The sequence below is a fragment of the Leptodactylus fuscus genome, chromosome 9 (assembly GCF_031893055.1).
Source record: "Leptodactylus fuscus isolate aLepFus1 chromosome 9, aLepFus1.hap2, whole genome shotgun sequence".
Lineage (NCBI taxonomy): Eukaryota > Metazoa > Chordata > Amphibia > Anura > Leptodactylidae > Leptodactylus > Leptodactylus fuscus.
The window spans coordinates 3,208,582-3,223,115 of NC_134273.1; the positions used below are offsets into that span (position 1 = coordinate 3,208,582).

General features: G+C 41.5%; 1 protein-coding gene across 8 annotated transcripts in view; it reads right to left on the bottom strand.

Moving 5' to 3' along the window:
* PTPRF (protein tyrosine phosphatase receptor type F) overlaps positions 1-14,534 on the bottom strand; it is a 369,529-nt gene that overhangs the window by 36,627 nt on the left and 318,368 nt on the right. For all 8 annotated transcript variants that reach the window (XM_075287308.1, XM_075287306.1, XM_075287305.1 and 5 more), the window contains exon 6: positions 8,592-8,780. In XM_075287308.1, the coding sequence (XP_075143409.1) occupies positions 8,592-8,780 (189 nt within the window). The remainder of the gene's footprint in view (positions 1-8,591; positions 8,781-14,534) is intronic.

A 14,534-nucleotide genomic window follows, 5' to 3' on the forward strand; every position in this document is an offset into this window, starting at 1 on the left:
AGGTTCCTATTATTTCATGGATTCATGACGTAAGTCCCATTATGTCAACCTCCTGTGAGGACCCTCCCTATAGTAACAAATAGGACCTGCCCGGGGTAAGAAAACTCTAATGTGGTGCCTAGAACACAGGAGTCAGGACAGTAGTAATACTCATACATAGCGCCCCCTCTGGTCTATTACATAGATTGGAGCTCCTGGGTATATTCTCTGCAGATGATCAATGGCTTAGAAGGGGGGAATCACCTGCGGCCATCGGGACCTCCACCCTAATAACCCTGAATGTGGATACAACTCCTGCCCGCTCCAGGCCTCGGGGCCCGATATACACATGAATGGGCCCCAGCTTGTGCCGTGTCCTCCGTGCTGTGTCATTGAATAAACCCTCGGTGCACCGGCTGTTAGTGGTTTAGTTTGTGCCCCTCACACACAGACACCGCTTGTCGATGCGTTTTTACCTGAAATAAAAATGTTATTTTTAGCAGAAAAAAAACCAAAAAAACTTGCAGCTTAAATGCAAGAAGTGAACAATCTGGAGTCGTCTCCACCATTCCAGTCCTCTCACTAATATCACACAGGGTGGCTGGGATTTTCGGCAGCGCCAAGCCAATATTTGCACTGAGCTCTGCCAAAGCAATATCAAACTTTCTCCAGCAGTTTCCTCGCACAAGGAGAACGGGAATGAAATGCAGTCGTCATGGAGACAATACAATTGAGCCTTTCCTCTCATTAAATGAGCCAAAATCCCCCACAATTCCCTCTGCTGCGCATCCCATCCAAATGCAGTTTTTTAACCCATGCATCTCCCAAATGATAATTTCCCACCTTTCATCTGGCAGGATCAGGTCTGACAGTCTGTGGTTGGAAATCTGTCACTGATAATAGGGATACTGGCACCCGGTACTTACCCGATGACTCACAAGATGTAAGGAGGATTTCAGGGAGTTGTCCTCTCACCATGAAAGCCTATCTTATAGGAATGTTATTGCAAAAATATTCACACCTGCAGCAAAACCCGCAGAGTTGCTGTGTACCCACCATATTGGGCAGGGAGTACAATCGCCCCCACAAATGTACTTTGATCTTTAAGGTTGCCGTACAATTGCGGTAGAAATTCTTAAACCCATCTGATGGATGTTTTAATAAGACTTAACTGTTGTCTTTCACCTTAAGTATGGGAGGTGGCGAGGTGACAGTCACACCCAGACCACAACACATCACAGTATAGCGGCACTACACGGAGGGGTTGGTGCAGGTTTTGCATCGTTGCCCGGTATCGGTGACTGGCGGAGACTTCCCACAGATGTTATGACGCACAGTAGACGTAACCCACAGACCGGCTGAGCGTCCATCCTGCACACAACCATAGCTTGGACATCCCCAATGTGTTCGCTTTTGCATTGTCCGAGTTTTCCAGGCTTCGTTGCAGAGTTTTCTAGCTGAATATAAAATGAAATCACTTCATTGGCTTTTCGTCCAGACAGCAGCCTGGCATTTCCATCTGTCTCGGGTCATGGTAACCATCATTTGTGAGAGATGCCAGAACTGTGAAGGTTAAGCATCGGCTACGCATGATAATATTTTATATGTCATCTCATCAAGCTTTGATTTGCAGTCAGATTTCAGGGCGAGGAGAAGATTGTACACTTGTGCTGTGTAAAGGAGAACATCCGAATGTCACCTACGCACCGCCCTTCAGTGTAAAGGAAAACTGGTCACAATAAATTCCTCCACTTAATATTTGAGATTTTTTGCGATGAAGGTCTTTGCCAGAAGCAGAGACATATATGAAAGGATATTACCCATGATAAGGATGATGCTCCGCTAAGGAACAAAGTATTGGGCATGAAAATCCAACCAGTCCACTGGGAGAGCGGACACTTATCTAACGTCTTATGTGACGGCTTCTGTACCTAAAGTAGTTGTGTCCTGGAGACCTTGTGACAATAGTCTGATGTGTGTCAGGTCCGGGGTTGTCATACACATCAATGCTCCCATCCTAGTGTATGACTGCCCATGACGGGGGGTGAATGGAAATAGGATGTGACTATGAGAGCTGATGACATAGGCTGGTGAGGACATGTATTATTGCCACCCATTTCTATGTACTGGGGGAGTCATGTGCAGACACTTATTGGCGTCTCCATGCTCTGAGCGCCTTGTTTTCTCTATGTCTACCTTAGCAAGAGCTGGACATGTAATGGCAGACACCAGCTTTACAATAGCACGCTCTCTAATTAAGCAGCGGGTTATTAATCTCACTTTGTGTCAGTGCAGAGAACATTCTGTATCTGTGTGACTTATCAGCCAGCTTGGATTAAAGGTCAATGGTCTTTTGTGCCGCTGTCTGACATTCAGACAGTTGTGGGTTTTTGGACGGGGTGTTATTGTTCTGTGTTATTTCAGGACATAGAGAGTTAAACAAACACGAAAAAGAAGAAAGCAGAATATCAAAGCACTTTACATTGATTCACAGAGTCCATCAGACATCTGATGCCCTGCAGCCCACGACAGGCACTGGGAGTATTATATGGACAATAGGGGTCTGCAACCCGACTACTTCAAAGCCTTTCCACCAGCTCCATGTAGGAATGAAAGCTCCAGCAGAAACAAAAAGCTCCATTTTCAATCTTCTTCCCCAGTGACCAAATTCTGTCCATCCAGAAAGAGCAAAACTGACGGTTCATGAGAGGAGGATTATATTTAATTACAGAGCTCGCAAACTAAAATATGTTCTGCAGTCTCTCCCTGCCCTGACCCCGGGGACATCAGGTTCAACGCTTGGACCTGCACAGACACATTGTAACAGCAAGTGACTAACACTGACAGCAAGCAGAGATCTTACAAATGGTGAGGGACTGAAGGAGAAAAGCTTAGAAGAAAGTTCTAGAATGGCCCTGTACAATGATGGGTGTCCAGCGCCTTACTGGTTTCTATATCTGAAAAAAATAAGTTGCCATCCTTTAAAGAACTCCAACAATGGAGGTGAATATGTGAACAAATAGGACCCTGCCATGGCCAGAACTAGTCAGTACCCACCTTGACCATATGCAAGCACAAAATAACTAGATGCTGCAATGGTTAAAGGTCATTATAACCCGAGCCCACCAGGACCAGAGACCAAACTCTGAAACCCACTTTGAACAAAACTTGAGATGAGCAGTTACTGGAAAAACCATAAGACACCATGACCAGAGTTTGCCATGAAGAGAGACCATTCTGAACAGACCAGAGATCCCCTCCAGATTGGATTTGCACCAGCGCTCCGTGTCCATTCAGAGATTCCGTCCCCCATTGTGTTTGTAAACAGAACTTTTCTCTCTGCATTCTTCAGACGGAAACTCGGTGGACCCCATTATAGTAACTTCTTTGTAAGTGGATTGGGTTTCCGTTTTCCGAGTCCTGAAGCGTACCTTAAGAATGGAAACCCGAGCCCAGGTGTGAACCTAGAGAGCAGAACTACCTGCTGAATTGATCCAGAGAGACATCTGGAGGGGCTGCAGGAGGATTCGCAAAAGGAAATAACCTTTTTTTTTTTATTTCTATACTAAGACCTCAGCTGTGTTTATCTCCACCAAGTGCAGATGAACAGAATTCACTTCTGAACTATCTACGACAATGTGCAAAGAGTCAGGCTAAATAAAATTCAGGTAGCCAGGTCCTCGCGCCCTCTACAGTCACTGCTGCTCCCCCTTTCTCTAATGATGACTAAATATACTTAACTGTATCTGATACTTGATCTCATGCATTAACCGACCATGCTAAGTCTATTATCAGTATTTTCACTATTGTGTAGAGTTTTTTGTGTTGTTTAGAGGCATTTCATGTGCCTGCAGCACCTCATGTTCAGCACTCAATCCTCTGTCATTGTTTCCAAGGCCTTTGTTCAGCAATAGTGGAGCTCAACAAGCTTATTGCAAAGATACAGAAAAAAGGGAACAATAAGTGGAGTAAAGTGCAGCATAACCATGTAGAGTTATTACTATTACTATTATTCAGGATAATTAACCTGTAATATCACCAGAGCCAGAAAGCACTATAGTACAGAACTGGAATTCTGTCTGTACACAATTATATTAACATATACGAAACCACGGAACACGTTACATAGCATGTCAGGTCATATAATACTTGTTATACTGCCTCCTATATACAAGAATATAACTACTATAATACTGCCCTTATGTACAGGAATATAACTACTATAATACTACTCCTATGTACAAGAATATAACTACTATAATACTACTCCTATGTACAAGAATATAACTACTATAATACTACTCCTATGTACAAGAATATAACTACTATAATACTACTCCTATGTACAAGAATATAACTACTATAATACTCCCTCCTATGTACAAGAATATAACTACTATAATACTACTCCTATGTACAAGGCTATAACTACTATAATACTACCTCCTATGTACAAGAATATAACTACTATAATACGACCTACTATGTACAAGAATATAACTACTATAATACTACCTCCTATGTACAAGAATATAACTACTATAATACTATTCCTATGTACAAGAATATAACTACTATAATACTACTCCTATGTACAAGAATATAACTACTATAATACTACTCCTATGTACAAGAATATAACTACTATAATACTCCCTCCTATGTACAAGAATATAACTACTATAATACTACTCCTATGTACAAGGCTATAACTACTATAATACTACCTCCTATGTACAAGAATATAACTACTATAATACGACCTACTATGTACAAGAATATAACTACTATAATACTCCCTCCTATGTACAAGAATATAACTACTATAATACGACCTACTATGTACAAGAATATAACTACTATAATACTACCTCCTATGTACAAGAATATAACTACTATAATACTGTTCCTATGTACAAGAATATAACTACTATAATACTACTCCTATGTACAAGAATATAACTACTATAATACTACTCCTATGTACAAGAATATAACTACTATAATACTCCCTCCTATGTACAAGAATATAACTACTATAATACTACTCCTATGTACAAGGCTATAACTACTATAATACTACCTCCTATGTACAAGAATATAACTACTATAATACGACCTACTATGTACAAGAATATAACTACTATAATACTACCTCCTATGTACAAGAATATAACTACTATAATACTGTTCCTATGTACAAGAATATAACTACTATAATACTACTCCTATGTACAAGAATATAACTACTATAATACTACTCCTATGTACAAGAATATAACTACTATAATACTACTCCTATGTACAAGGCTATAACTACTATAATACTACCTCCTATGTACAAGAATATAACTACTATAATACTACCTCCTATGTACAAGAATATAACTACTATAATACGACCTCCTATGTACAAGAATATAACTACTATAATACTGCTCCTATGTACAAGAATATAAGTACTATAATACTACTCCGATGTACAAGAATATAAGTACTATAATACTACTCCTATGTACAAGAATATAACTACTATAATACTACTCCTATGTACAAGAATATAACTACTATAATACTACTCCTATGTACAAGAATATAAGTACTATAATACTGCTCCTATGTACAAGAATATAACTACTATAATACTACTCCTATGTACAAGAATATAACTACTATAATACTACTCCTATGTACAAGGCTATAACTACTATAATACTACTCCTATGTACAAGAATATAACTACTATAATACTACCTCCTATGCACAAGAATATAACTACTATAATACTACCTACTATGTACAAGAATATAACTACCATAATACTACCTCCTATGTACAAGAATATAACTACTATAATACTGCCCCTATGTACAAGAATATAACTACTATATTACTACTCCTATGTACAAGAATATAACTACTATAATACTGCTCCTATGTACAAGAATATAACTACTATAATACTACTCCTATGTACAAGAAAATAACTACTATAATACTACTCCTATGTACAAGAATATAACTACTATAATACTGCTCCTATGTACAAGAATATAACTACTATAATACTACCTCCTATGTACAAGAATATAACTACTATAATACTACTCCTATATACAAGAATATAACTACTATAATACTACTCCTATGTACAAGAATATAACTACTATAATACTGCTCCTATGTACAAGAATATAGCTACTATAATACAGCTCCTATGTACAAGAATATAACTACTATAATACTACTCCTATGTACAAGAATATAACTACTATAATACTGCTCCTATGTACAAGAATATAACTACTATAATACTACCTCCTATGTACAAGAATATAACTACTATAATACTACTCCTATGTACAAGAATATAACTACTATAATACTACTCCTATGTACAAGAATATAACTACTATAATACTACTCCTATGTACAAGAATATAACTACTATAATACTGCTCCTATGTATAAGAATATAACTACTATAATACTACCTCCTATGTACAAGAATATAACTACTATAATACTACCTCCTATGTACAAGAATATAACTACTATAATACTGCTCCTATGTACAAGAATATAACTTCTATAATACTGCCCCATGTACAAGAATATAACTACTATAATACTGCTCCTATGTATAAGAATATAACTACTATAATACTGCTCCTATGTATAAGAATATAACTACTATAATACTGCTCCTATGTACAAGAATATAACTACTATAATACTACCTCCTATGTACAAGAATATAACTACTATAATACTACTCCTATATACAAGAATATAACTACTATAATACTACTCCTATGTACAAGAATATAACTACTATAATACTGCTCCTATGTACAAGAATATAACTACTATAATACTACCTCCTATGTACAAGAATATAACTACTATAATACTACTCCTATGTACAAGAATATAACTACTATAATACTACTCCTATGTACAAGAATATAACTACTATAATACTACTCCTATGTTCAAGAATATAACTACTATAATACTGCTCCTATGTATAAGAATATAACTACTATAATACTACCTCCTATGTACAAGAATATAACTACTATAATACTACCTCCTATGTACAAGAATATAACTTCTATAATACTGCCCCATGTACAAGAATATAACTACTATAATACTGCTCCTATGTATAAGAATATAACTACTATAATACTGCTCCTATGTATAAGAATATAACTACTATAATACTACTCCTATGTACAAGAATATAACTACTATAATACTACTCCTATGTACAAGAATATAACTTCTATAATACTGCCCCATGTACAAGAATATAACTACTATAATACTGCTCCTATGTATAAGAATATAACTACTATAATACTGCTCCTATGTATAAGAATATAACTACTATAATACTGCCCGGCTGTAAATGCAGAGTCTGGTGTTGGCAGTGATTTAGGAGGGTTGCTCTTACTCGGTGCACAGTCTCCGTCACTGCGTTAATGATTGTGTTGATATAACAGATTCTAATGATAACGTTGCCCTTTCTTCCCCACATTCACGTCCTGCTGTATAACGCTGTTAAAAATAATTAACATGGCTGATATTTTCTTTGCACGCAAACATAGCAAGATTACGACCTGTTTGCGGCAGGGAGAAGCTGAAAGGTCACAGCAGTTCCTCCATAAGCGCAAGATTTATAATTGTAATTAGCCCCCTCCTATCTCTGTAGTGAGTGTTGGGGGCACAGCCTCAATCTAAGTGTCGGAATCAGTTCAGTAATTACACAGACTTTACCAATAATAAAGTTTGTCAAAGAAAGATTGGAGCAGCCGCGCCAACCACCGATTACAACAGAAGAGCATGGAGAGTAAGAGACATTGTGCTGACGGATGTGATAATATAGCGGAGGTGAGCGATGGCGGCACGCTCAGGTAACGGCCACTGGCTTCATTAGCTCAATACTCTGAAGACAACCAAGGAATGATACCCATGTGCACAGACACAAGACGTGACCCCAGCACAGATAATATTGCTCATAACACCAGCCTGGGGTATAAGACCAGCCCCAAAAAAACAATGAATAGCTCCCCTCTAAATATAAACTTCGCACCCTTTTCCTTGCACTAGGGAGATGCTCTGCAAAAAGAAGTCCCCACTTTGTCAGAACGGCCTCCATGTTGTCATAATGAGATGTGGGAGACTATAGACAATATTGTATCTTAAAGGTAAAGGTGAACAGTCTGAAGTATTTGTCGTGACTTTTGGGAACCCCACTGGTTGCCACATCGGGGGACCTTGGTCAACCTTTTACTTTCAGCTGCAAGATGGACCAACTGGGTACAAGCTCCATTGAGGCTTCCACCCAAATACTTCTAGCCACCTACCAGATAGATGAGGGGGACGCTTCTGGTTGAACCATCCCTTTAATCATGACTTTGATATTTTTGAAAAATGCTCTTAATCTGCAATTGCCTTGTTTTGGAGGTAAATGGGCGGCAAAAACACCCCTGCGAAAGCCAATAAATAACTGATGTGTGGTCAGAGCTTGGGTGCTGAGGTCGGGTCTTTGTGGGGGAGCCATCGCTTTTAGCCATTATTATTAGCTAGACCACTAGTCGTACCTGAGCGGAGCTGCTTAATCCTTCCATTACTGGTGGCGGTGTCCACAGGAAGGAAGTCCTTATACCAGGAGATCTCAGGATCGGGATTTCCACTGGCAGCGCAGAGCATTGTGGCCGTCCGTGTCTTCTCCACCACCTTGAGCTGTGGCCCCATATCAATAATGGGGAACCCGTGAGGCAGCTGCTCTTCTGCAAAACAGAAATGACCATCGTATTAGAGACACTGACTCTGCACTAACCATCGTGCGTTTTCACAGGTCTAGGTTTGTTATCAGTATAATTACCGTGCTCCGAGGTTCTGCTCTGAAATATAACATTGTCATGAAAGCCATTACTCATCAGCCCCGTGCACTTCCCCAGACCCGCAGAGGTGATCGCAGCCCCCACCACAACACACATATCAGCCAAAGATCCAAAAATTATTCCATCTATCAAAACACTGAAACGTGTTTTGTCTTGTATCTTTGTTTTCAGACTGGTACAATGCAGCGAGGGAAGTCACACCGTACACGTGATATGTCTGGTTTATAACATTCCCCAATATGCTGTATTTGCTTCAGTAACTGTGATGTATAATTTCTTCCCCAAGATTCGCTGCATTGTACAATTTCTCCAACAACAAAGACTTGACCTTATTCCTAGAAGATTTATGAAGAAAAGACCCATCATGCGTCCCAGAGTCATATTTACACATTATTACAAACACCCTCAGGACTGAATAATTTACTGCCTTTGTAGTAACAAGTAAAATCTTTTAAAGGAGTAGAGGAAGAGGTCGGCGCCGACTCAAAACATTAACACAACGGAGTTACTAACATATCGCTGAGCTGTAACATAAGAATTACAGGTGCGGATAAAGAGACGGTAACGCCTAAACCGCGGGGGTGAAGTATGTCCTTGGCCGTATGAGTCTGTCAGTGTTACCTACTTAACCTATGGCACATGAGGATGCGGAGACCCTCAGAGGTCTCTAAAACTCTCAGTACACTATTCCCCTTTGTTTAGCTAGGAGAGCCATTAAGAGCCAATGAGAGATGGGGCACGGCGTTTACCCAAGAACTTCTTCACATTCATCTCAGAACCTGAACCCCCTGAGATGTCACCGTAACATGACAACATTTGTGAAAATAATAAACATCTGACAGTGTCACAAATTCTTAGAGAAATTATCTCAGTCTTATCACTGGATCCATCCCTTCTAGCGTGGTCTATATGGGGTGGAGGGGAGACCCATGGCGGTGCCCAAATAACTACTCTGGTGGACTTACCAAAGGTTTTGCAAGAGTCACAGGGTCCTAATGAATGTCCATGTTACCCTTATCTTGCAAGACCTATGACCCTGACATTATACATTGGATAATTCATTATTATTATGTCCCAGGGCTGATCACAGTATTAGTCGTCAGATGGTAAATCTGAACAGTGAAGTTGTTGGAATTTGATTTGAGCCTGGAAGTGACCATCGGGGTGGGTGCTAGGTAGGTTGTGCAGAGCAGCAGAAGTAGAGAGTGAGTGTCCCGCTCCGGGAGAGGGCTGGCATACGAGACACGGCAGCCACCGTCGGAGGTTCTGAACTTTGTGTTCATTACGAGGCATTCTCCGACTTAATTTGAATACACTCAGAGGCACAAAGAGCTGAAAGGCGCAGCTGAGCCACTGATATGCAAAGCCGCTGTCCTAGCCTAGGTAAAACAAAGGCCTGGTAAGGGAGCGGGCTATAAATACACATTTAGCTGCTGAGACACAGCCATAACCTTCAACTACTATTCAGAAATGAAAAAGCCATCGGCCTGGGAGACGGGTAAATAAATAAAAATCAGAAGGCAGGATTTCTTTCCCCCCAATTAACACTGAATGTCGAGGGGAGGCGTGGGCGGACTGCAATTGGTAAGTGACTGACCCCCCTGCTGGGTGTTATAAACAAAAGACCCTCATTCCTCTCAAGGTGGAGAGAGGCCGGTAAGCTGCAAAAATTCCCAGAACCCAGTGACTCAAGCCGTGCGGCACTACACAAAGTGGCGGTACAGTACGGGGTCAAAGCTTTCTGTCAATACAGAGGAACAGAAAGCACAGAACACACAGTAATAATGAGAGAGGAGGGCGACAATATTATACGACTGACAGCAAACACAAGAAATGACTTATTACTTTGCAAGTTTTCTTGGACTTTAGTTAAACATAAAGTGCTAGACCGCTTGGTGCTGCTGACAATCTACTGCTCCCTGTTATCAGACATTGTAGTGTTCCGCAATGGGATGAATGACAGACAGTGCAGAAGTTTGTGGCTTGTAAAGGGAGTCTGTCAGCAGGAATATCGGTATCAGACTAATGATAGCACATCAGAGGGCGACTTCTACATTTCCAGATATGTCTTATTCTGCATTACAGCTCCAGTTTTATGCAAATTAGCTGAAAATTGCTTTAGGGGTGTGTCCTCTCCTTCAGGCCTTTAATCCCTCCATGTGGCGACCAGATCCACTCCACACTGTATGAGACACATCTTCCAGTTTGTCTGCAGTTCGGGGCAATTATCGGAGAGTGACGCCTCGGCAGGAGAAGAAACGCCTTTAATGCAGTTTTCTGCTAAATTTCTTGAATATGGAGCGTCAATGCAGAATAAAAAAGACGTCTTTGGAAAGTGCGAAGCCGCAGTACCTATAAGGGACTGTCATTAGTTGGGTAACTATTTCCCTTTAAGGGCATATTCACATTGCAGGTTTGTTGCCGAAATTTCCATAAATTCCATTCATCTGAATGTGGTTGTTTCTTCTGCAAATCTCATTCATGTGAATAAAAGGGTGGTAGAAAGTTCTGCAACAAATCTGCAGTGTGTAAATATACCTTTAAACTCTTCTTCCGCACAAGGCAGAATTCTGTACCCGGTCTTATCAGTAATGGAGGAAGCTCATTGCCATCCGATATGCAAAGTCCTGGAGCGAGCGCACATCCTGCAAACATCCGAGTCGTCCTCACAGTGTGAGCAGCAACAAATCTGTTATACAGTGATTAGCCTGGCCGGCAGCTCCACTGACATACGGACGAGCGGCAGCCGGCAGGCTCCAGGGCCAATTCAGCGATGGTCTATGAGAAGGTAATTAATCTTAAGCAGGTAGTTTTCCTTATAAAGAGTAGAGAGACAGCTCTGAAGTAATTAATGCGCTGCTGACCTGTCCTATTGATTTATCCCAGCGCAAACACAGGTTGATGAACAGGACGCAGCATGGCAGATCGAACCTGGAACTTAGACAGAGAGCGGCCTGAGTAGCGGCTTCTATAGACAAGTGTTCGGACTGATAGCAGCTATATGGACCGTGGGGGAAGAGGATCATAGAGGAATATAAATCGCATCATCCCACAGGTAAAACCCTTAGAAACTGCTCCGTCACTTAGTAAATACTATTTATACATCTCACTTTCTTCATTCACAGCTAGAAGAGTGGACATCTAAGTGCAGACGTGTCTAAGCATGATATTGTGTAATGGCAAACAGCAGAAACGTAACACAAACGTCATCAATAGAGGGACCAGAGATAGTAAACGGGGCGGCAACTAGAAAGACTCGATATACAGTATAGGGCTAGGTACACAGAGACATTTAAAGGTGTTGTCCAGGGCAGGCGTGAACCTAGCCTTTTTGCCGCCTGAGGCAGACGACAGAAAGCCCCCCCCCATCCCCCATCAATCCAGGACAGGTTGTCCTGGGCTGGCTTAGGTCAGTAAAAATGCCCCCCCCCCCCCCCCGGGGCCCCCAGCAAAGCGCTGCTCTGGTGACTCCCAGTGCGGTGCGGTCCTGCAGCTCCGGAGTTGTCTTGTGGCAAAAGTCCCCACCACACGAGACCACTCAGGTCAATCAGCAGAAGGGACCCAGGACATCAAACTCAGCGAGGAATTTCAGTCCAAGAAGACAAGCAGAAGGACCGGACTGCGCTGCGAGGACACCGGAGCACTGGGTACAGGTGACTATTGTTTTTTTTTTTCACTTCCTCACCCTAATTTAAAAAAAATATTTTAGTCTGGACGACCTCTTTAAGGCCTTAGACTCCTCTCCAGATTTTGGACCTCCTATAGAACCAGGAGCTTCGCTTGCTGACCAGCCTTAGATGCAGTGGGGCTCACTAGCACGAGTCTTGGACACTTCAGGGGGCTGAAAAGAAGAAGTGTCCATCACTGCCGCCCATTGAATAGGATTGGAGTCAGAATCTGTCCAGAATTTGGAGGGAATATATCGAGAATCTACCTCCAAATCCACTCCAAATTATTTTCCATGAATAACTCCAAGACGTCCAACTTTATGACATTCCCAGATTGCTGTATTTCTGGACAGGCCTCTTGTTCTCTCTAGGGAAAGTTGGGTGACAACCTGTCAATTGCCTTTTATCAGCTGTCAACCAGAAAAGACAAATATAACTAGGAAACAGCTGGACAGAATCTTCCACAATGTGACAGACGATTAATGGACTTCTCTTTACAAATAATAAGGAGCCGCAGGTTATCCCGGAGCAGGAGGATCTGAGGCAAGTTTCCAGGTGGTCAGACGATCCTACAACTTCAGTGGCGCCTCTGAATAAACAATGGTTTGGTTTGTCTCCTGCAGAGGGTCCCATCACCATCATTTGTTTGCACAGAGATTATGTGTCCGACCTGATAGGACGCTGCCTGGTTTCAGGCACTTGTAGATCCCGCACATTGAACTATATTATCTCCGCTGCTTTCTATAGCTCCAGAGTATGAATATAAATCATGTGCAGTTTGTCAAGGGATGATATTCCTTCCATGCTTGGGGTAAGGCTTCATTTCTGTCCCAGCATGAATGTGCCCCAATATACAAAGCAAGGTCTATAAAGCCATGGTTGGGGGAGTTTGGTGTGCAAGATTGATCGGCCACACAGACCCCTGACCCAAGGTATGAACTAGAATGGAGATGGCATCCATAGTCCTGTTGACACTTCACTTCATGAAGGGTTTCACCCAACATACTGTACAGTTTATAAAATTATACATGAATTCTAACAAGGAACAATAAAATAAGCAAGTTCAGAAGACAAATTGGGAATGCTGCCCAAATACTGAAGTTACTTTGGAGGGGTCCGGCCATTCCTTCTGGTGCACCCAATGGCTGGACCAACAAGTGTGCTGCCTAATGTTCCCTTAGTCCTGGTCTCATGTGAAATATAGTTGTGATCTTGTGGACAGGGATGTTTCTGCACTTGGACATCACAATGGTGAAGTTGCACGTATTATACTGGGCGCAATGGACTCACCAGAGGTTCCACAGCCATTAGCCAAACTTATTTCATTACTTCCTGACTGTGAGGGGTTAACTCTCAGAGCAGAGGCGCAGAGCGTCACCCCTAGTCTACAATCGATTAAAAACAGGGAAGTAAAAGGACTGGCCAAGGCCACAGCTTATTAGTGCATGTCCACCATTGATCAGTGTGTAACGGAGAGAACAGGCTGAGATAGAGATTCAGGACTGGGGAGGAATCATCAAAAGAAAAACTCTGCTATGAGAGTCCTGATATAGCCACAGGTAGAGAGCACCATACTATGGCGTATACTACTGACTCCTGAGCACCATACTATGGCGTATACTACTGACTCCTGTGCACCATACTATGGCGTATACTACTGACTCCTGTGCACCATACTATGATGTATACTACTGACTCCTGTGCACCATACTATGGCGTATACTACTGACTCCTGTGCACCATACTATGGCGTATACTACTGACTCCTGAGCACCATACTATGGCGAATACTACCGACTCCTGAGCACCATACTATGGCGTATACTACTGACTCCTGAGCACCATACTATGGCGTATACTACTGACTCCTGAGCACCATACTATGGCGTATACTACTGACTCCTGAGCACCATACTATGGCGTATACTACTGACTCCTGAGCACCATACTATGGCGTATACTACTGACTCCT